Source organism: Numida meleagris, chromosome 1 (genome assembly GCF_002078875.1).
Source record: "Numida meleagris isolate 19003 breed g44 Domestic line chromosome 1, NumMel1.0, whole genome shotgun sequence".
Lineage (NCBI taxonomy): Eukaryota > Metazoa > Chordata > Aves > Galliformes > Numididae > Numida > Numida meleagris.
This window is the reverse complement of record NC_034409.1, coordinates 88,839,437-88,862,422: the sequence shown is the minus strand read 5'-3', so window position 1 is coordinate 88,862,422 and position 22,986 is coordinate 88,839,437. Positions and strand designations below refer to the sequence as shown.

The following is a 22,986-nucleotide window of genomic DNA, read 5'->3' as shown; positions in this document are numbered from 1 at the left end:
CATTTCCTCCTAATGCCTAATCTACATCTACCATCATTTAGTTTAAAAGTGTTACTTCTTGTCCTGTCACTACACACCCTCTCAGTGTCATTCCCCAGCATTTCTGAAGGCACCCTTTAGGTACTGAAAAGCCGCTCTAAGGTTTCCCTGGAGCCTTCTCTTCTCCAAGCTACACAAGAGCAGCTCCCTCAGGCTTTCTTCATAGGAGAGGTGCTCCAGCTCCCTTATCATTTGTGTGGTTGAGAATCAAGATTTGGAGTTTTTGCCTTGTGGTTTTCTTTCCAACTGTAAATGCTTAATGCATACACACACCGAGATAAATATGCATACATATACATATAGTTTCAGAGACTTGCATGAATATTCATTGCACAATGCTGATTTTTTTTTAAATTAAATGACTAATTGGAAAACAGAGTGTTGCTCAGAAGTGTCTTAAAATAGAGACTGCACATCTCATTTTTTAATTTATTAGTAATCTCTCTTACTATTTTCATGCTGCATTCAGCATAGGACTTTATGGATTGTCTCTAGCCAGTAATCGCTGTACTAGTATTTTTCTTCTAATTTTTTAAATAAACAGCACTAGAAGTAGTGTACTGCGCTGATCTCAGAACAGTACAGGGTTTGGTGAAAGTATCAGTACAGCTGTAGGTATCAGGTCAACAGATGCCATACATTTCTCATTTACTGTCATCTATGAAAATTTCATGATATTTCTTATTTAATCAATTCATATGGCTTGTGCTCTGCTGGAGGTTGTTTTGTGACTGTTTCATAAGAGGCTTTTATGTGACCTGCTATTCCATATTGATAATTGGTTATTAGAAATAGCTGTTCCTTCAGATTTCTACACCATTATCATAAATAGTTTGGAAGATGGTTTAAAGTGCTTTGTCATATCAATAGATGAACAGAAACATTCTTGACTTTAAAGTTACAAAGGAGAATCACATCTACAGAGCTTTGAGACTTAAGAGGAAAAAAAGGAAAGCTAACTTTTGATTAAGGGTAAAAGTCCGATGCTACTGTGGGAAGCAATTTTGGAAGAGTGAACACGGCACTTCCACCCCATCCTAATAAGCATCCTGAAACTTTACCATGATCAGCCAGAGGAATTAATCCTGAAAATTGTCCTGGTAGAAGTAAATTCTACTGAAATGCTTTCCTAATAGCTGGATGAGGCTCATAATAACTTAAAAGTATGCACTCTTATTATGATGATACATGTTTACTTCTGGAAGAAGCACTGAAATCCTTCTATGCGCTCCTCAGTTCCCACAGCTCTAAGAGAGTGATAAGAAGCTGCTGTTGCTACAGACAATCCACACTGGGGTTCAACTGCATCTTAGAAGTCACCTGTACTAGAAGTAATGAATTGGCCATAAGTTATTTGAAAACATGAAATAAATGAAAGGTAATCACTTTCAGACATTGGCAAGGCTTTACCACCAGTTTAGAAAACATCACCTAAAATATATCTGCCAATGAATATAAGATAATATGAATTAAAGGAATGGTGCCAGATTTTCAGTTTCAGAATCTGCCATAATACTTCAGCCAGGCATGGGCTGTCTGCATTAGACAGACACAACATTACTAGAAAGGCCTCTAGCACAGTGATAGTGTGTAAGCTCAGACAGAAGGAAGTCTCACATGACAGCTTGTCCATCAGTAGCAGGTCTTTGATGTCATGGAGGCCAGAGTCACTTGTGAACTGCAGGACGGAGGAGGGATAAAATGAGTTTTCTGGGGTGCAGTGGTAGAAGGAACACTTCTCCAGTGATAATTTTCTGCCAAGGCAGGAAGGACGTGGAGAAGGAACCCACAAATTGAATGATGCCCACAAACCATCCCATGGATAGAATGTGATTTTAGGGGAGGTCACTGCTTGTGGGACTCATAAAAAAGATGAGCTGGGGACTGCAGGTGCAGAGTTCCACAGGAGAGACACGATGAGGGGAAGATGCAGATCGGACAATCAGAAGACTACTCAAAAGCACTCTAGTTATGGAGTGCTAATCCTCAGTTGTGCCATTGAAAACTCACACTCTGTCTCTACGTGCACAACCAGACACTCAGGACATGTCTCACAACTCCACTCTCCCGAAGTGTAACTTTAAAAAAAAACCCACTGCATTGAGTGAATGCATGTGTTGATTACTATTTGGAAATAGGAACTACTGCTTTAAGTTCTGTTTAATTATTCATTATTTACTACTTAAATTATGCATGAAAAACCTCAAGTACTTCTGAGTTTTCTTTATGCAGTGCAGACTCCAAGGTGTGGTAAGAAAGTTATGTAGTGAGGTGTCTCTTCCTTCCATTAGTTTAAGAAAAACATAAATTACTATTCAGCATGTAATTCTCTACCTCCTTACGCAATGATTTAAAGTCAATTGAGTACAATTACTTCATGCTCAGCATACTTACTGCTGTATAAAACTTTATCACCCCAGCAAAGAAAAGGCATCCTAGCACTCTGCAGGACAACAGTATTTGATGAGGCTTTTTTGTGAAAACATGTTTTACCCTTCAGTTGTTCACAAATTACTTTCAGAGTAATTTGGGAAAGCACTTAATTCATAGTAATGTTTTTCCTTGAATGGGGACTTAAGTGTTTTTCTGAGCAGAATCTTGTTCTATCTGTCCATATATGAATTTAAAGTATGGATTATTTTGATATAACATTCAGAAACAAGACTACACAAGAGTAACACACACACTCATCTTCCCTCATCTCTCCATCTGCAACATCTAAGCTTCCCAACATATCCCCACCCCATCTTTTTTTGCTACACTTGCTGGACAAGACAGCATGTTCTGTGGTCATATACCAACTACATATATATTCTTTCTCAACTGACTAGTCAATAGACAGGGTAGGTGGTTGGTTGGCTGGCCTCTCGAGTTCAGTAAACAACCCTAATGCAGTTGCACCTTGCTTTTTGACTTAAAGCTCTAACCTGCAACTTGGGGAACATAAATGACCCAAGGGCCATTTTTCACACTTCCCTTAAGATAATGTGGTATCTTCAGAGTGCCCGACAGACAATATGACTGCATAAACTTTGTTTCCTTATGAAAGTCAGAAAAATAAGGCTACTGGATTTATGGATATTTGCACAAAACTAATAAGTAAACGAGTTATGAATGGCAATAAATTGATTTTATACAGCTTACAGTACTGTCAGTAAGTTTTCCTTCAGTATTCAATCAGATCTGGAAATGCTTTAGTCTTCAAACCATGAAGTGGTTTGCAGGATGCAGTTTGCAAAACCTTTTCAAAATAAGTGTTAGTTGCCTTCAGTTTGCCTCTTGTCATTGTTAGAACTCAGCAGCGTACTCAATCTTGTTGATGGTGGCAATTCCATGTAGAGGCAGCTAAGATTTTAATATTAGCTCATAGAGATGAGTCTTAATCACTTTTTAATTAGTTCACTTCTTCTGTCAGCAAATATTCTCCCTCTGATGCTCTCAGACTGTACTCACTAACTGGGGTGTAATACGGCTCTTCAGTTTCTGTGTATGCCCATGGTACATACACTTCATTGCATTAATCCTGCATTAATAGTAGTATCCTCTCCAAGAAGAGAGAAGAAAACCCTAAACTACAAACTAACAATTTTGTATGTTTAAAGAAGAATCTAATTCCACATAAACTGTCAAAAAAGAGGGGGCCACTAGGGGGAAGTAAACCCAATATGCTCAAAGAAAATAAAATGCTATCTCCTCAGCTAATGTCAATTATTGTGCCTAACAAAATGGTTTGGATTTAGAACAGCTAAAGATATTATTCTACCATTCTTGAAAAAGATATAACAATTGAAGAAAACAATTTGTATGTTAATAAAGAGATTTAGCACTACGTAATGAGTATAGCAAAAAATAGTAAAATACTATGTATGAAAAAATACATGCAAAAAGAAGACATGAACAGAAGATAAATATATTGTCTAAGTATAAGTTATTATAAATCTCGATTTTTTTTCAAATTAGACACATCAAAAAGGAAAAATTGTTATAAATTTAGAGTTTTGGTAATGCAGTCCTTCCCCACGTTACAATGTTTTTGACTTGTTATCACTTCATGTCTTTAACCTTGATCTTTTGCTTATACAAACATGTGCATGATTTTACAGTATCTGGCAATAAGTAGTGCCCATTTCAGGATAATTAAGTTTATAAAAAAAGACTGCAACAGCGAGATAACTGTTTGGTGGTACATCTGGAAAATATTTGCAATATAAAGGCAATTTAGTAATTTTGGTAAATATGCCAAGAAAAAAACTATAAATTGTTTGCTAATAGTTGGCTCCCCATAAAAATCAAAAAGGTCATAAATCCTTTTATCAGAGAACATTAGTATGATTTATAAACATTAATAAAATCTCTGCAGTGGTCTGAAGCTTTAGATCTACAGTTTTGTTTTCTCAGGTCAGATACCCTAACCTTCTTCATACTATCACTTCTTATTCACGACTAAGCTAAACACAGAAAAAATGTTTATTAATGTCCTCTCAATTTCCATAAACCAAACCTCCATTTGTTTTCTTCCAAAATCTCTTTCATATGACAGTACCTTCCTCTCTTTTCCTTCTAAATATGTACTTAACGTTTTTACGATTTTATGCAGCAACAGAGTTCTACAAAAACCATTTTATCTTATAACTACATTTTATAGATGCCTCCATTTCATTTACTACAATGCTTCCTCCTGCAAATCTGTCTTTTTATATCCAAATAAAGCTACTGATATTTTGGAAATCTAGTCTTAAATTCTCTGAAGACCTTTCAACAGCTTTTTTTAGCAATGTAAGAATTGTTGTAGGGCATGCAAGCAGCTTATGCTCTAGAGTTTACTGTCAGTGTGTCACAAATTATCAAAACATTGGTCTTTTTCCTGTTTTGAGTACACTGCAGTGAAAATCTATATCCTTAAACCAGAAACAGACATCAGCAAAAAGCCTACCGCTTAAATACAATTCACAAGGCGTGTTCAGACAGCTGTTAGCCACTTTAAAAATAAACCCTATCTCTGGTGACCTCCACCTGTGCATGCTGAGTGACTTGCATTTACTATCATGAAACAAAACATCTGAAAATAAGTATATATAGGGGGAGTTTCTGGCTCTACATTTTTTCTCTAATAAAAAAGGAGATGAAGTTTCATAACGTGATACATAGCCTAACAGCTTAGGACAATTCTCATTGCCAGGCATGTATAATTAAGCATTTTCTATAATCAGCTGTTCTGTTACTATCATCACATTAAGGATGAGTGAGTAGTTTTCATGGCTTTCCCAATCCATTTTCAAGAATATTATTAGAATTACCATCATTGTGATTATCATCATCATCATCATCGCAGCAAGCTGTTAATTTTGGTATGCCCAAAGGCAAATAAGTCATTACTTACTAATCAACAAAAATACTTGTTCCAGCTACAAAGGTAAGCAGATTTTTGCTAGGCTGATCAATCGATGAAAGAACCCAGGGTCTTCCTACAAAACAGAATCCTCCTCAACATCAGCAGTTTTCGTAAATACTTTTATATTTCCAAAGGTCTGCTACTCCAAACCCTCATTTGGCCAGTTCAGTTCCTGTCCTACATTAAACACTTCAGCTACAGTTGCAATGTCACTGCACAGTAGGTAAAAATATTTCTGGAACAAATGTCAGCAAGAGATAATTTTAAAATAACCTTCTGATCTACAGTAGCACAAGCCAGAAGATAACATTGCCATATTGATCGCTTTGTTGGTAACCTAACACTGCTTTTTGCTGGCATAGAAATTATTTCTATAGATGGAAGAGGAAATAGTTGTAGAAATTAACTATAGAACTCTTGTTACTTTACAGGTTTCTCATAAAGAACTCCCTTCAACATGAATTTGAACTGAAATGGAGGGGGAGGGAATCTCAGAAACAATACAAAAGGGACAATTAAAGGAACAAAAAACCTTTTAGGTTACCTCACCTAAGAAAATGTCTCATACAGATGTTGGAGTATCTTACAGTGAAGCACACTGTACTAGTACTATGAAACATGGATACTAAAGGAAACCAGTTCGCTTTCATTTTACCTTTAAATTGTAAATTGATGGATAATGTGGTGCTTTAGTCATTCAAAACTGAAATAATATGGAAAGACTTGGAAAAGCATCAGACACAGACTCCAGTTGTGACGAACCACTAGTAGATTCAGGTAGTTAAAGCATGCACCCAACTTATACAGAAAGATGCTTCAAACAAAAGGATGCGATTTTGTGCTCTGTGTAATGGGGTCAAGGGCCAACTGACAAAAGCATTTAGTGCCCTCATCAGCAGAAACTGAAAGCTGTCACACATAAAAGCATGTTGCAACCTGCAAAGCATCAAACTCACTGACCCAGACTTTAAAAAATCAAAATGATACCCCTAATATATGCATGAATGACAGGGGCACAGTATCAGACATGCAGTAGAGTGACTTACCATCTTGGTCTGTGGTAACCGTGATAGCTGTGAACTGCTTGGGAGAGAAACTCATCTCCGAGACGCCGTTCGTGGCCTCAATTTCAAAGGTGTAGTTCACATGTGACACAAAGTCCAGCACTGTCACGGAGGAGTTGATGAGACCCGTGTGCCTGGGGATGAAGCGGATTCCTCCCCCACATATCTCACACTGGCTCGCGTCTGACCCACATTTCTTACAGATGACACTGTAAGTGAGATCTTTTCTTCCTCCGGTATCACTTGGTGGGCTCCATTCCAACATAAGAGCTGTTTCGTTAATGTTAAAAATCACATTCCTGGGAGCAGAAGGTGGCCCTGCAAAGAAGGAAAGGAAAGCCTGCTAAGTGACAGTTGTCCATTTGGGGGGAAAATACACACAGAATTATATTAATTTTACGGCAATCATTTACAAACAGATGTTAAAATACTTATGTCTGAATGGTGAATTCAAAGGAAAATTTAAAAATTGTCTAGACAATTAAATTCCTTGAATATTAACTGGAAAGAATAAATAGGCAAGATCATAAAAAGTTGAAAAATCTAAATGAATTAGAATTTATTTCAGAAATAATTTAAGGCAACATATAAATTAGTGGGAATGTCCAAGTTAGGCTTGATAACAGAAATGTGCACTAAATATCTACTGATCTTGTGGGATACTGAGGTAGAGCTTTAACCACAAAAATTAATTCCTTATTTTGTGTCTGGTAGGCTTTTCTGGTACTTATGCTCTTTGATGTTTTATAAGAGTTAAATTGAGTTAGCAAATAAATAACAGCTTTGGCTAACTACAAGAAGTAAAATGGCTTGCATTAATCCTGCAGTGTCAGATTTATTTTTTTTCCAGCTTTCCTGCTACTATCTTCTGGGATTTCTTTGCTGCTATTCATTAATGGAGATAGGTGGCAACAGGATAAGAGTATTAGGCACAAAAGACAGTTAACATGGTTTTCTTTTCTACCTGGCCCCTTATCAACTTTAGCTTAACAGAGAAGACATTGCACTTGCAAGCTAAAGATCTAAAAGGATGGCCAGAAAGGAGAAAACAATTTCCTGAAGACCATGGGGAGGAATGCAAAGGTAGCAGCAGCAAGTAGAATGAATATAGGAGAAAAGCTCTCAGCTAGCAAATAGGTGGTAAAGCTCTGTGTGTAGAGTTAGACAAAACATTTCAGTAGATTGCACAAATAGTCAAGGCACATCCAGCAAATTTTAGGCTGTTATGCTGACCTAATGTGTAGCATCACATATAAATCACATGAGGCTTCATTTATCTGGACAGGAATTAGTGAAGGGATAAAGGCAGAAATCATTGAAAGAACTCTGAATAATCTCATTTCTATTTGATACATTCTTCTTTTTAAACCTAGCATATTTCAGAGGAGCATTCACAGACACATCGTTTTCAAAGACAATTTCTAAACACCCATCAAACTTATGCACAAAACAAAACTCAAGGCTTTATACTACAGGTTTTGATGTAAGTAACGCAACTGTGGTAAACCCAAATGGTGATTTCTAGATTTTTGTTGAGTTGATTGAGCATTACATTTCCAGATCTCAAGATAAAGCCATAGTGCACTAGGATGGTTTAGTCAGTGGTTAGCAGAGCTTTCAAAACTTTAAACTTGCTTTACAGATGTTCATGATTTATACAACCTGCCATTAAGACATAGCTATGAAGTTTTTATTGAGACACTGGTTAAACTTTGAGTGAGCTTTTCATTATTCCAGTGCTTCTCAAGCAGCCTAAAAGACTATACGAAACATTTGAAAATGATTTCAGACAATTGTTGTAGACTAAGTTTCACTCCAGAATTGAGCGACAAAGTCAATCCATTCTGAGAAAGTTGGATAAATGAAATATCATAATGATCTTTTATAAAAACTTGAAGACAATCAGAGAAGAACTAAATAAACAAACAAACAAAACCCACAAAATAATTGATCAACCCTTTCTCAAGTTCCAATTCAATAACCTGTAGCATGAGGACAAGATCTATCCTGAAGGACAGTCAGATAAATCGTAACTTTGCATTAGGAAGGAAAACAAAATTACTAAAGCTCCTCATGGTATTTCATATATAAATCAGGATCTGAAATCTCAGTCAAAAAAACCTAATCAAGTTGCACCACTTTTTCCTAGTTATTCAATTTTTAAATTTTATTTTCCTTAATATTTGCAATTACTTTAAGCTATTTTTTTTTGCTGAACAAAAATGCTGTGATTTAGAAAATCAAGCCCATGAGCAGCTGTTAAATATGTACCTATAACTGAAGTAAATTCATTTATTCAATTTCTTATTTCTTGAAGATGACCCAGACTACAAAAACAGACCATACCTTTAATTAAAACATTACTTCATCTTATATTTTAGTAACATACTATATAGTGGTAAAGATCTATACGATTATACTTACATATTGCAGTGAGAATTAATACTAACTTTAAAGAAGGAAAGAGGCAATAATAGCTGCAGAAAAAAATGTCACCGTTCACCAAAAATTTATAATTTTAAAGTGATGTTATCTGTTTATTTATGGAGTGTAAGTTTAAGTATACAAACTGGAATGCTTGTAAAGGGAAAAAGTGTTTAAATGGCATGGCATGGGAGGGATGATGTAAACTAAGAAATGATGAGGCTTTCTGTGAACTATAGTTGAACATCTGAGTTGCTGTTTGATTTTTGATATTTTTGTAATACTAAAAAACAGAAGTTATAGTTGTATTAGAATGACTTTTGCCCTAAGGGGAGGTCCTATATTACTTTTCAATTTTTTCAGTGGATAGGAACATTTAAAATATTTTGAATACGTATCCATTTTTATGTCTATCTGTGCAGAGCTTTTGGTAGGCAGACAGAAAGCCCTTGACAGTAAAGAGTTATACACAGTAGTGAGGAATTATTTGCTGAATGATATGTGCCTCATTTGTGCTGAAAATCAAAACTTCTGGAACCTGGAAGATGAAAATTATTTTTGTAGTTTGCAGTTTTTAGGGTCACTGACCATTTTGACTACTTCCTTCCCAGCCTTTGAGTGTGATAAATCTAATACTGAAATATGAAATAATGTAATATGGAAGTATTTATAAACGCAACTTGTTAACAATGACTATTTATACTGATGCTTCATTTTCCACTGATGTGGAAAGCAGAGGCAAGGTACAGCCTTGAAGATGCTGATGTAGTAAACAAGCCTCTACAACCTTAGAGTGTCTCAGATTTACAAATCTCTTTACTTCCCATAAAATTACTAGGACATTGGCAGTTGAAGCTACTCTGGAAAAAGTTCTTAGACTGAAATAAACTAAAACCAGAATGGATAAATTCAGCTTCTGTTCTTAGTACTTATGTGCAGAGGAGAGGATAATTATGCTTCCTCTAAAAACACTGTGATAATTAAATAATGACTGGTCTTAACAAGTTCCCACTGTTAAAACCAATGAGGAGTTTTAGGAATACGGAGGATGAGCCTTAAATACATCCACATATATGCATAACTTTAAGCTGATCAGTAACCCCCATGAAATAACTGATAATGCTCATGCACTTAAAATTAAGCATGTGTGTAATCACTCATAGCCAATGTTTCAAAACTGGTTTAAATTTTATCTTACGTAAACAACAGATATGACAATGGGTCATCACAGCTCAGTTTTTATATGTTGCTTCAGAAGCTTTGGCACGCCAAAACATATGATTTAATGTGTACCTGGGCACCAGGATACTTTTTTTTGGCTTTTTTTTTAGAATTTTAATTTGTTTAATTTGTAGTTTTATGGAGGTGGTATATGTGGAAGAATCAATATAGTACATAATTTTTTTTTTATGTATACTGTAGAGTGAAGGTTGCTATATTAATGATTTGGGATTTAATTCTCAAGTATAAGAGAAAACATGAATTATTTTACATTCACAACTCAATGAAATAGGAGAACATTATCAATTATGTTAGGGGTGTCTGAAAGTATATGACTGTCCGTCTGCAAAAAACTTCAGACACCCTTCATACTGAAGGCCCCTCATGCCAATTTGCATGACGATTAAATAGCTTTTTAATTGCTGTTAAATTATGCCAGTTAAACTGTGATTTCATGCAAATATTAAGCTGTAATGACATGCAGTGAATCATTTACTAAGATTTAGAACTTGGAACAAAGAGAAACAATTAATTCTAGCCCTCAGATTCAGCTAAATTATGTGTCACTGGGCTTTTATGAATGTGGCCTGATTGCTTTGTTATCATTTATAAATTATACAAAGATTATTCAACACATCAAAAAAACTTGGCTGCAATAACCCTTCTGCAGACGTCTGTGTGCAAACCTCTCGGGGATTTCCTTACATTGATTTGTAAGGAAACCAAGTATACTGGTGAAAATGATGGATCCTGTTCTCAACAGCAAAATTCATGGCTTAGGATTTTATGCATTAGAGTAAAATACACTTCAGATGGGTGAGCACTAAAAAAAAGGCAGCTGTTCTGCTTTTTGGATAAAACACAGCCTGAGTGTGAGCAACGTCTTTTGCTTCATTTGCAAATTATAATGAAAAAAATATCTCTACACTCTCTGTGGAGCAGACTGGAACTGATGTCTTATGGAGAAGCAGACTCACTCCAAAAGCTACAGAGCTGAGTTTATGCCTCATGCAGTGCTTTGCACCTCATCTAGCTGCTTTGTGCATCCTCTCCTTCTATGAAGGTGAAGTGCATTTTGCCCTTCATGAAAGGAGGGAGGAGCAATCAAAATGCTGCAGAAGTCTAGTGAAGGCAATGCAGTATTTAGACACTGGGCAATGATAGCCTGGAAAATACTTTCTCCTTTTTCAAGTGAGAACTGTTCACTACCAACTACTGAACTCTAATAATTGGGTGTTATTTGACTACTAAATTCACAGTAGTTGGGGCAGAAATTAATCGTCTCCTGAGAATACCCAGAATCAGCGTCTAGCTGTGTCCTTTGTGTTCATAATAGCTTATTTACATACACACATATATGCAACATAGATAAGTATTGCCACTTGGTTTGGAATGCTGTATGACAGTTATGACTTCTCAGAATTACTTATTTCTTTCTCACTGGAGCAGGTAGGAAGAATTTCCTCATGACAGGAACTGGTGACTGCAAACAAATACTCCAAGTCTGAGGATGTTGATAAAGTGCACCCATTTATATGCGTATAAATAACAATAGCAGCAGTAAAGGTTTCAAGCATGTTGCTTGATTTTACTGCTGGAAAACAGTGGTGGATCTTAAAGAGCTTCACTATAGAGGACACAGGTTGTAGCAGTGGTTACTGAACAGAACATAAGGGGTATTGGTGCATAACTGTTTAAGCATAACATGAAAAGAGACATATTCAGACCCAGAGACCCAACGTAAGTTTGCCTGTCTTTGACCTTGAAAAGATGGATCAATCAATCCAATTACATTATAGTGGGAAATGTTAGAGTTCATGTACACAGTAATCAGATGGGGAATTAGATAATGCTGCTATTTGTTGCTCATTGTATGGACAGAGAGATCACTGATAGAGTACATTCACATATGGCAAAGAAATACAATAAGGATAAACAATAACAGCAAGAGATTGATAAAAAGTGCCAATCAAATGTAAAAAGGCTAGAAGAAAGTAATTAACAATATATCCTAATGTAACTTACTTTTTCCCTTCTATTATGCCTTTCTACAAAGTACACGCTCTTATAAAATACTGTACAGTTTAGGAAAAACATACAATATGCACTTTTGCAGAATTAATAAAATTAGATTCAAATCTCAGCTTGAAAAAAATGAATGCCTGAAGCTAAAGTCTTAAATGCATGGTGTCTTAAATCAAGGTCCTTAATCTCCATATTGCTGCTTATGCACGTTTTCCAGTACCAAGGAAAAATACTGGAGTGAGGAATAACGTTCAACCCTACACAGGAATGCAAAGAGAGAAAAAAAAATCTGGGCACACGATCTAGTGAGTGGCAACCCTGCACACGGCAGTGCATTGGAACTGAGTGGTCTTTAAGGTCCCTTCCAACCCAAGCCTATCTATGATTCTACGATCTACCTATTTTAGACATCTTGCTTTGCAGGATCTAGGGTAGGAAATAAAAAAGGTATGAATGTAATTGGTTCAAAATATTTGAAGATGAAAAATAGTTATGTACAAAATGCATTTTCTTACTGTAAAGCCTTTTCTCTTTATGAAGTTTATTTAGCTTATTGTTTCCTAACTTTTCAGCTTCTCTTATTAGAGTAAAGCATGACAGTTTGGAAGAAACAAGCAAAATTCTACTCTGTCTCATACATCACTAGTATCTTTGTTTATTAAATTTATATTAGCCACATCTGTACAGACCCTCCAAAAGCAGCGAGGTTGTATTTATGACAGAAACATAATTTTAGTAACTGAGAGCATAATTTGAAAGCAGTGTGGCTAAAGATACCACTTAGGGAATAATTTGGCCTGCAGATTCTTCATTACTGATGATGTGCAAGATAAGAGCACAGTCTGCCTGTCAGAAGCTTGGAGTCATTTGCACAGCTGACAATTAGTGAAATAATCATCTGTGTAGGTATAAGATGAATATATCTACTGTTACAGTCAATGAAGTGCTGACACCTTGCAATCTAGGCTGAATAAGAGATGATGCATGGTGGCACTGAACAAGGCAGAAACTAGAATGTGTAGAATGTGTCTCCCTTATTTGTTATTTCTCCAAGGCTGAGGTGAGATGGAACACTGGCACTTCTGTTGTGATTGTTTTCTTCTTTGCCTCAATTTTCTTGATTGCTGTGCCTGATGTCCTCAGAGAAACAGAGGGGTCTCGCAGCAAGTCTTTCCTGACAGTTTTCAGCCAAAGCAGCTCTCAGCATCTTGGTTTTTTTTGGGGGGGAAGAGGGAGCAGGATCAGGGTGCTGTAAGTACCCACTCCCTGGTGCCACATGGATCCCATTCTCCTGGCCTACCTTACCAATAGTAGTGGGTAGCTGGCCTTAAAATTGAGCCCTGAAAGATAATTAGGGAAACCTTATGCCACGTATGAGTAATTTTTCAGAGAACTACCTTTTGTAAATGAAAAATCAACGACATAAACAATTTAGAACAGTACTTTTAATTTTTTTTTTAATCTGAGGAGACAGGAGTGTATGTCGTATCAGTTTTGTTGTTGTTTATAAGCCTCCTCAGTTTTTTGGATGTTTTTGCACAAGCATATTTTCATGTCTTAAAATATATACTGATAATTATAATTCAACATTGCTATCTATATGACAGTGATTACATATGTTATATTACTTCTCAGAACTACAAGTTAATAAATCATTTAAATAAGAAACAAGTCAGTATTTTTAGGAATACCAGTCCTAAATAGAAATCTGCTGCTCAAAATTTGATTTAAAAAATCTCTTTTGATAATTTTTAGCAGGATTCTTCATAAAATGTACAATCTCATCTCATCTTTTTAAATACAAAAAAGAATAAGTGAAACACACAAGAGAATTGCAGACTTTGATACTGATCAGACTTACGGGTACATGCCATAGTTGGTGGATCTTTCTCAGCTCTGAAGTAACCCTTCTCACACTGACAGACTGAAGTTGCTTCAACATAGGTCGAACTATGTGGAGGGCACTTGGAGCACTTTACATTTCCAGCAAATGCTTTATAGAATCCAGGCCTGCAAGCTGCAAAACAAGAAAATAATATTTCATTAATAGCAGCAAGTTTTGGCCATAGGTAAAATCTGCTTCATGCAGTTACAGTGTATTCTCTTTCCTTTCCAACCTAGATACATGCTATTCTCACCGCTTAATGCTTCAAAGATTTTATTTTGGTCTATGGACTTAAGAAAAAAAAGTGCTTTTCTTGGTAACTGATGGGAAAACGTTAAAAGAGACAGCTTCCTAATGTACTGACAGCCCTTGCTGCTGCTTGAAATTGTCGTCTAGAGAACTTCACTAATATCACTAAACACAAGCACACTGTCTATGATCTGTGTAGGTTCTGCATATTAATAAGTAGAAAGAATGGGATACCTTCTCATCTGCCAATGCTATTTCTTCCTTCTTTAAGCAATAGAGACTTGCAAGGCTCAATATGCTTATCCTCACAACGCCTTAATGAGACAGGGATGGCATCCCTGTACTTGCAGGTGGGTCTGACGTATCTGACCCTGAGACAACACTTACAGAAGGGTCACATTAGTTGGGTCCTTTGCACCCTGTTGGAATGAAGGCTGCACGGTGCTGCTGTAACAACCTATGGATACTAGGGAAGAGCTGCCAATAAATCTAGCACAAACTACAGCAAGCCTCAGGCTACTCTTCATTGTGTCAAGAAACAAGTGGGATATCAGCTGCCCTGGGGACAGATGTTCCAAAGATCAGAGCCCATCGCCCATCCAGCTGGAGCAGGAGTCCCAGAAGTTGTTGATCACAGCACAATGTTAGATGCCTTTCTGTTGGCCTTTAAAGCAGAAACAATCTGTTAAAATATATGTTTTCATACAAATTCCTGGTTAGTATTCTGAAATATGATTTTTTAACTGTCCTTAGAAATCATCACACACGTTTAGACAGAGATTTCTTCCTTTCTCCTTCCAGTTATCACATTTACACTCTCCAGTATACATTGCAGTTACTGTCTTCTGACTTCCCAATCAGCAAACAGAACAAAAACAAATGGAAGAGAAACTCTAGCATGTACAGACAGCACAGGCTCGAATTCCTCCTGATTTTCACCAGTACAATGAAAGTTATTGCTATAATTATTATTTTTAAGACACATGTGGCTTTTTCTTTTATTGAGATATTCAAGACTGTTTTCTTTACATTGTGTTACAGGAACCAGGTTGCAATTCCTTCTCTTGCAGTAAGGTAAAATAACAATACTAAAATTAAGCGCTCTATAAATAAACACCAAGAATTGTGAATTTTACAGATTAACTGTCAATTCAAATTAGGTTAATCATTAAAAGGTACCAACTTTTAGATAACGTATGCACAGATCAGTTTTGCTTCTGCTTCCAAAGAACCTGTTTGATACCAAAGTGGTTTCATTAAGTGTCTGGGAGAAAAGGAGTGAGAGGAACTGAAAAAAGGAAACCGCTGATTCCTTACCAGAATCCAGGAGCCAATTTTTCAAATGTAAGTATGAGAGCTTAATTATGACTCAACTATTTCAGCAGTTCTCCCAGTGTGTTCTTCTGACTTTGCTGAATAGATACGAGGAAGGAATCCTGCCCTGCTGTCATTAAAGAAAAAAAAAACATGTATTTCTGCTGCTACAGAAAAGAGAGGTAAGAGCAGCAGGGATTTTCCCTTTAAATGGCTGCTGGCCTGCTACCACTGTGATTACAGTCAGTGGCAATTTTCTACTGATTGGAATGACAGTGGGTTTAGTATAAGGAAGGCAGCAGTACTGGAGATACTGACTCTTCTTAACTTTGCTGGAAGGAAGAAAGAGATGAAGTACAGCAAAATGTGGGAAGGGTGGTATGAACGCCTGCTCTTTTTTTTCCTCATGCCCAAATCCTAACACAGCTTATCTGAGGATAAAAACGAAATTCTTGCTTTTAATAGCTACCTTTCGTATGTGCGTTGCCACACAAAAAAGTTTGTGATTAAAGAGTAGGCAATTCAAGGTTATCTTTGCAGTCAAATGAGTACTTTTTAAGATTCTTATCACTTCCAAAATCTTTTCTATCAGCCATCAAATAACTCCATCTTCCCTTCCATTCCACATATGATAAACACTTTGGACTGAAAGAAATATAGCATTCCCTTGCAAGATAAGTTTAAGCTTTTCACTACTCTAAAATGAAACCCAGAGAGAAACATACATCCAATTTAAAAGTGTAAATGTTTTATTCTGAAATGGTTTTCTGGAGTGCATTTAAAGTAATTAAGGTTTAAATATGGTTTGATTTGTTTTTGTCTTAAAAGGAAGCACATATATACTCATGGAAATGCTGGAGGAAAAAATGGGTGAATGTCTAGATATTTTACTTTTTTGTTAACGCCAACTCAAACACATGCACCATTATGTCAAATACATCCCATACATTCTAACAAAGAAGACAGCAGGGCAGCTTTTGTAGGGATAAGTTTATGAAGCTACTGAGAACCCTCCCCCCATCCAAATGTAGAGTAAGACAAAGACTGGATATTTTTAAATAAAATCCAGCCCTTCAGAAACAAGTTGAAAGTTCCCAAATTTTCACAAGCTTCCACATTCAAGGTGAAACAAAACAGTCTATTAAGATCACTGAACATGCAACACAGGACTGAAATACAGCCACATCAGCTGTCATAAACATCAAAGCTTAGACTCTGCAAACAAATATTATGCTTCAGTGGCAGAATTTCAACTTTAGCAAGAAGCAATTGCTAGGTTTATTATTTTCCATGGAAAACTTGCAAAAACTAGATTTACTACCTGTCAACCGTTTACGGGCGTTCGGCCCGGTTCTGTGACGAAGGGGACGGGGGACCCACAGGCCCACGCCCCGGGAAAAGGGGAAAAGGGTAAGGAGAGGGCCCTGAGAGCAAAGAACAGCGGCAACAATCTGAGGAGAAACAAACTAATTTACTAAATAAGGTATCGGAATGCAAAACAACACACTATAATACAATATAATTACAATTTAAGCTGATAAATCCAATACAGAGAGAGAGAACGTCCCAAAATCAAGGTAGGCCTTACTCTACTACCGACGATAAGACAGCTGGAGAGCGAGGTGCTGCCAAGACGAGAGACGGCGGAAAAAGGGACGAGGTCTCGTGATCTGCAAGTTTTTATACTGTGAGCTTTTATCTTTTCCCTCCGGCTGGAAAATGGTAACAGAGGAGCAAAGTACCGTGGGGAATGTAGTAGTCCTTCTCTTCTGAGAACCAGGTACATTCACTACATGATGTTATGATGTGGAGTACCAATAACCGAAAATCATAAAACCATGACACTACCCAAGTTTTTAATAGCTTATTTAGCAAGAAACATGTACAATACCACATTTTAAGGACTATGATTTCTTCTGGCTTGTGATGAGTTAGATTTTGGCAGCCTGTTTATGGCCTGCCACTAAACAGGCACAAGATGAGTATACCTTTACACAACTCATACTCTGTAAATCCTGGTCCACCTGCAAAGAAAAGAAGAATCTCTCTAATTCTTCTTTGGCATATTTTAACAAGACTGAGTATGGTTTGGCTTCCTCCATGGAGCTTAAGGCTGCATAAGACCACTTCCAACTCAGAGCAATTCCAATCAACACTTAGAGGAAACCTGTATGAAGAAGTTGATGGCATTTGTGTTCCATTTCCAATTTGCATAGAATATTTTGTAAAACTGGAGTCTGTAAATGTTCTGCTATGAGATTGCAGACTGCATCACTGTAAGTCACTGTAATATCAAACCATTCACAAGTGCTTGAGGTATTCAACTCCAGTCCTAAAATCACATGGTATCTAAAATAAGGATATGACTCTCTAAACAGTATAATCAATAGAACTACCTACATGCTTAATGTTAACTGAACACCTTTATGAAGCAGGATCTTTTGCCCAGCTTCCTATCATTTTTATTTTTTGTTCTTCAGAACTCACACAGTGCTCAAGCCGCCTGATGGGCAAATCAGAAACTAAGAGAATTAATTATTAATGGATTGTGGTTTTGTATTTGGAGAGGGAAAAAAGCCATCTTTTCCATGAAAAATCACAGCCTATGTAAAATACATTACAAGTAAGTTAGAAGTTTGTACTAGATGCTTATGTATGCAGGAAAATTCATTTTGTATGGGTTGATAAAATCAGTACTTTCAAAGTTCATATCTTTATAACATCTCTTTCACTCAGCTAAGTATATCATTTGTATATATTATTTGTGCATGGATGACTATCCCCCTCATCCCCCCCAACAACCACAAAAAAGTTTCTTTTTATGTTTGCTACCACACAGCATTTTTTTCTAACCTCTAAATCACTGGGAGGCTTTTTATTTTCCCTAACAGAAGTGACTTTCTGTGCTACTAATTATATGATCTGTATAAGATTTGACTTTTGTAAAGCCTGGGGGATGATAATAAAATATTGCCTTAATGGTTAAGTAATTAGCAGGGTGTCTGAATGAACAATTCAAAGACAGTAAAGTTTTCTCCAGTGAAATACCAGGGATCATACAGAGAAGTGCTAGTAATTTAATTGGCATCACAAATGATAACACATCTATGAATGTGCGGTACTACAGCTTTATCGGGATTTGATTATGGTGTTTTTAAGCTGCAAAAACTTTGTAATGAGTATCATTTTCCTTATTTAATGTTTAATGTATGACATTTAGTGTTTGATTGTATTATACATACATGCATAGAAAGAGAACGCTTTGCAAAGCTCTGGTGAACTCTTTAAGAAAGTGATTTATGACTTCGCTAGTTTCTCAGCTTGGGCTGAGAGTAGAAGAAGGTATTTAAACCAGCAGCTGCAAAAGAGTTTTAGTGCTGTTGGTGCTATGTGCAGGGGTGCTGTGTGAGAAATGTAAAAACATTTGAGGTGCATTGTGCACCAGAGCCCCAAGACATTGTTTGAAATAAGATACAACATTCACGGTTCCCAGCAGGACGGTGTGTGTGTGTGCGTGTGGCATTTTCCAAATGGGCTTGTCCTCTTCCCCATGCATGGCAGCATGGCCTATGGCCATAACCACCCCAGAGGACCCCCCAGCACCTCTCCCCACAAAGGGTTCAGCTGTGGGGGCTCTGGGCCAGTTCAGAGTTCAAGTTCAAGGCCCTGCCTGGCCCTACCCAGGGTGCCCCGGACACTGCAGGCCCCATGGTGTCCCAACAACTCAAACCAATAGCTGGACATATACTGTAGAAAATGCAAAGAAAGCTACACTACATTGAGGTACCTCTAGGAAATCGGATAAATAGTCAAAGCCAGCGGGCCTAGACAAAGGCTGCACAACGTCTAACAGGCCCTGCTCCCATGGCACTTCTCAGGCAGTGAGGAGTGAGGGTTTCACTTCCTGCTAGATTCTTTTTTAAGAATCTTTTGATATGCTCTGTGTAACAAATAAGGTAATTACTAGTCTTTTCTGCTCAAGAGGGCTATGACTGTTAAGTGCTTTCCTCACCTGGGAGGTACTTCACATGCTGACAAATGTAGACATGGTGGTCGTGTTAGTGGTTAAAGCTTGCTGATTTAAAAAAAAAGAGACATTTTCACTGCTGTGCAGAGCTCATTATTGTGAAAGATATACTCTGATTTTACACAGTTTTATAAGATCTGAATCCTAGAATGATAGAATCACAGAATGGCTTAGATTGGAGGGACACCATAAAGACCACCCTGTCCTAAATCCCTGCCATGGGCAGGGCTGCCACCCAGCAGATCAGGCTGCCCAAACCTGGCTTTGGATGCTTTCTTTCAATCCATTCAATCAATCATTACCAAGTAAAGGGAATGCAAAGGAAACTTATGAGCAACTTTTATGCATGTCTGACACTTGCTGGTCTGTGTGTGGGAAACATTTCTCACAAAAATGGGATTTTTATAGATGGCTGAGAGACAATCAATCAAATTAAAAAAGAGAAGACTGCTGTCATTACAATGAATAGTAACTATCAGTAGCTCTGTGGAAGAGCTGGTTTAATCTTTCTGAAACATAATTTGCTATGCTTTTCCACACCTCATACATTTTCTTTAATTGCTTACTGAAACCCACTATTGCACTATGAGACTGACATAATCTATATTTGTTACGTTCTGTTAATATATAAATATTACTAATTTAATATCCTCTTAATCTTCTGATATCTGATCACTTTATAGTAAGTGACTCTACCACTGTGCAGACACTAGGCACTATAATACTATTTTAATATATTTATATTCTATTAAATGTAGGTAGAAAAGAGCAAAGAAGTATATAGAAAAGAACGAGAGAAAATAATATAATGAGAGATGCACACTGTATTTTACCTACAAAAGAATATGATCACAAAGATTAGGATATTAAAAAATGGAGACAGTAGAAGCTATGATGACAGTCTTCAAATGTGAGCACTATCTGATTAAGTATTCTCATGTCTTTTCATGTCTTCACACAATCCTTGTTTTGTTCAGGTCACAAATGGACTAGGAGAAAGAAGAAGAGATACACTTTAGGCCATGTTCAAACCAATAGTGAGACTATGCAGGAAGAGTTGCCAGAAACATGAGGCATATGAACTCATTGGAGGATGACCAGCTACAATAGTTAAGGAACATGACACATAGTTGAATCCATATGAATAAAAGACATCATATATCAAAAAATCAAGGATCTTGTTTGGCTCCTTTCCTACAGATGGTAAGGAGATACTCACAGACAACTTGGTGATAGAATGGCCCAATCATTTTAGGAAAATGGACTAATTTTCCTTCTTATTGCAGTGAATCTGATGAGATAATACGTGCATGTGCTGGAGTATGCACTTAAATGCATCTGTGTCTGTATTGTCCAGTCAGACTCTTTGCTTGCCAATATCTTCTGATTTTTAATTTTTCTGTTCTTTGAGGTGGAGAACAGAGGACAGTGTTACATCTTTTGACTCTGGAAAGCAACAAGAGAGAGGAAAGAAAAGCAGGCTGCCTTTTCCTAATTAAACTGCATGATGAAAACAGGTAAATTAAATTAATTATTCCTTCCCTTTCTGATAGATCTTTTTCTTTTCATCACTTATTTTCTGTCATTCTCATATTTCCCACTATCCTACTGAGGCTGTTTATTAAAATGATAACAAGAAATGACAAAAGAGATAATTGGTATATATCAAACAATATTTTCAGTTCATGTCAATATGGTTTTTTCCTGTGTAAAACATCAGTTGCAATACAATAACTGGAGCAGTGATTCAGGTCACATACCATGTTTTTAAAGAATCTGAGTTTTATCCAAAGCTCACACAGACAAGAACAGTCAATGATATTAATTTTATCACTGCCTGTCATACTAGATGCAATTCAATAGCTCATCAAAGAGCTAGGATCCATGCAGCACAGCACAGGTGAATACTATTCTGCACTTCTTAAGCTGCTTTGTCAGCTACTTCTCAAAGCCTTTTAAGTTGGCAACTAAAGGCTTCTGATAACAACAAAGAGAAACATCTTGTTTGCCACTGAGGTGACTCAAATAGCTTTTGCAGTGTGAAAACAAATTGTATTATTAAACTTTGCTTTTTGCATACAGAGCAAAAACTACTTCGTGACTTAAGCTGGTTTCCTGTTGCTCTGGAGTCTATCAAAACACGTTCTTTGTCATTGCCTAATAAGGGAAGGATTTACAAAGTTTTGGAGGAAGACTGGCTGTCAGCATTCTGGCCACCCCTTAACCTGCAGTCAAGGGGAACACTGGTGTTCAGAAACAGTGTTAGTGCAGGAATGACGCATCTGTGTGTGCTCTTTTCTTTGTTAACTACATGCAGAATGACAGTGTCACAGGTTGCCTACCAATCATACTTATTATGTTATTTATATTTCTTTCCTGAAGGTCTGTGTAAACTAGGCACATTTGTTTTGTTTTCATACACTGCTTTCATAGACTTAAACACACTGTTAATTAATATTTCTTCCTCTTTTTTTTTTTTTTTTAACATTACATTCATACCAGTTTTGATTCCAGGAAAGCTTCAGTAGCACATACATTAAAGCAATCTCTAAGAGCCTTCCAGAACAGCATAACAACATCCACCACCTGTGTGCTGCCATCATTCCCTTCCTGAGAAAAGTGCGTATCTTGTTTCAAATGTTTTTGTATATGTACATACACACATGTACACGTTATATACACAAACATGGCTTTTTATATGTCAAAATACATATGTGTATATAATATAGTAGAGGAAACAAAGTCAAGGAGGTAATAGGATATAAGACGATCCATAAGCCTTTTTCCAATACATCACAGGAAATAAAGACACTGGGACATCATCAGCCTAAGATCCATGCAACCTACATCATATGCAATTTATCAAATTTATAATGAAAGTAAAACATTTATTTCTACTGTATATCAATAGGTGCGTATGATGCTAAGCAACATATTAATAACAATGAAGTTTATACGTAAAATGGCTCTTGGGAGCTTCAAAGAAGAATAGAAATGTTTTCTAATTCAGTTTTATGTTTTTTTCATCCTCAGAAGAGTGAAATACATCTGAAATGACTAATAGGAAAAATCGGTTACATTAAGAAAAAATACAGGTGATCACAAGATTCAGGAGATGAAGGAGTGCAATTAAAATATTGTTTATTTAATAGTGTAATAAAATACTTGGCAGATATGCTTAGTTTTCAGATTATTCTGTAGGTTCACGTCCCTGGAGATCATTGGTCTATGCATAGTACAATTCCCAATTCTCAAAATCAAACATGTTAAGTATTAACTGTCACATAGTTCTCTGTGGAAAAGAGAGAACAGGTAGCTGCGTATGTAATTACTACCATGTATAATG

At 36.6% G+C, this 22,986-nt stretch overlaps 1 protein-coding gene across 10 annotated transcripts in view; it reads right to left on the bottom strand.

Moving 5' to 3' along the window:
- Window positions 1-22,986, bottom strand: part of EPHA6 (EPH receptor A6) — a 510,917-nt gene that overhangs the window by 249,560 nt on the left and 238,371 nt on the right. For all 10 annotated transcript variants that reach the window (XM_021401686.1, XM_021401644.1, XM_021401659.1 and 7 more), the window contains 2 exons: window positions 14,027-14,182; window positions 6,478-6,813 (listed from right to left, as the gene is read on the bottom strand). In XM_021401686.1, coding sequence (XP_021257361.1) covers window positions 6,478-6,813; window positions 14,027-14,182 — 492 coding nt within the window. The remainder of the gene's footprint in view (window positions 1-6,477; window positions 6,814-14,026; window positions 14,183-22,986) is intronic.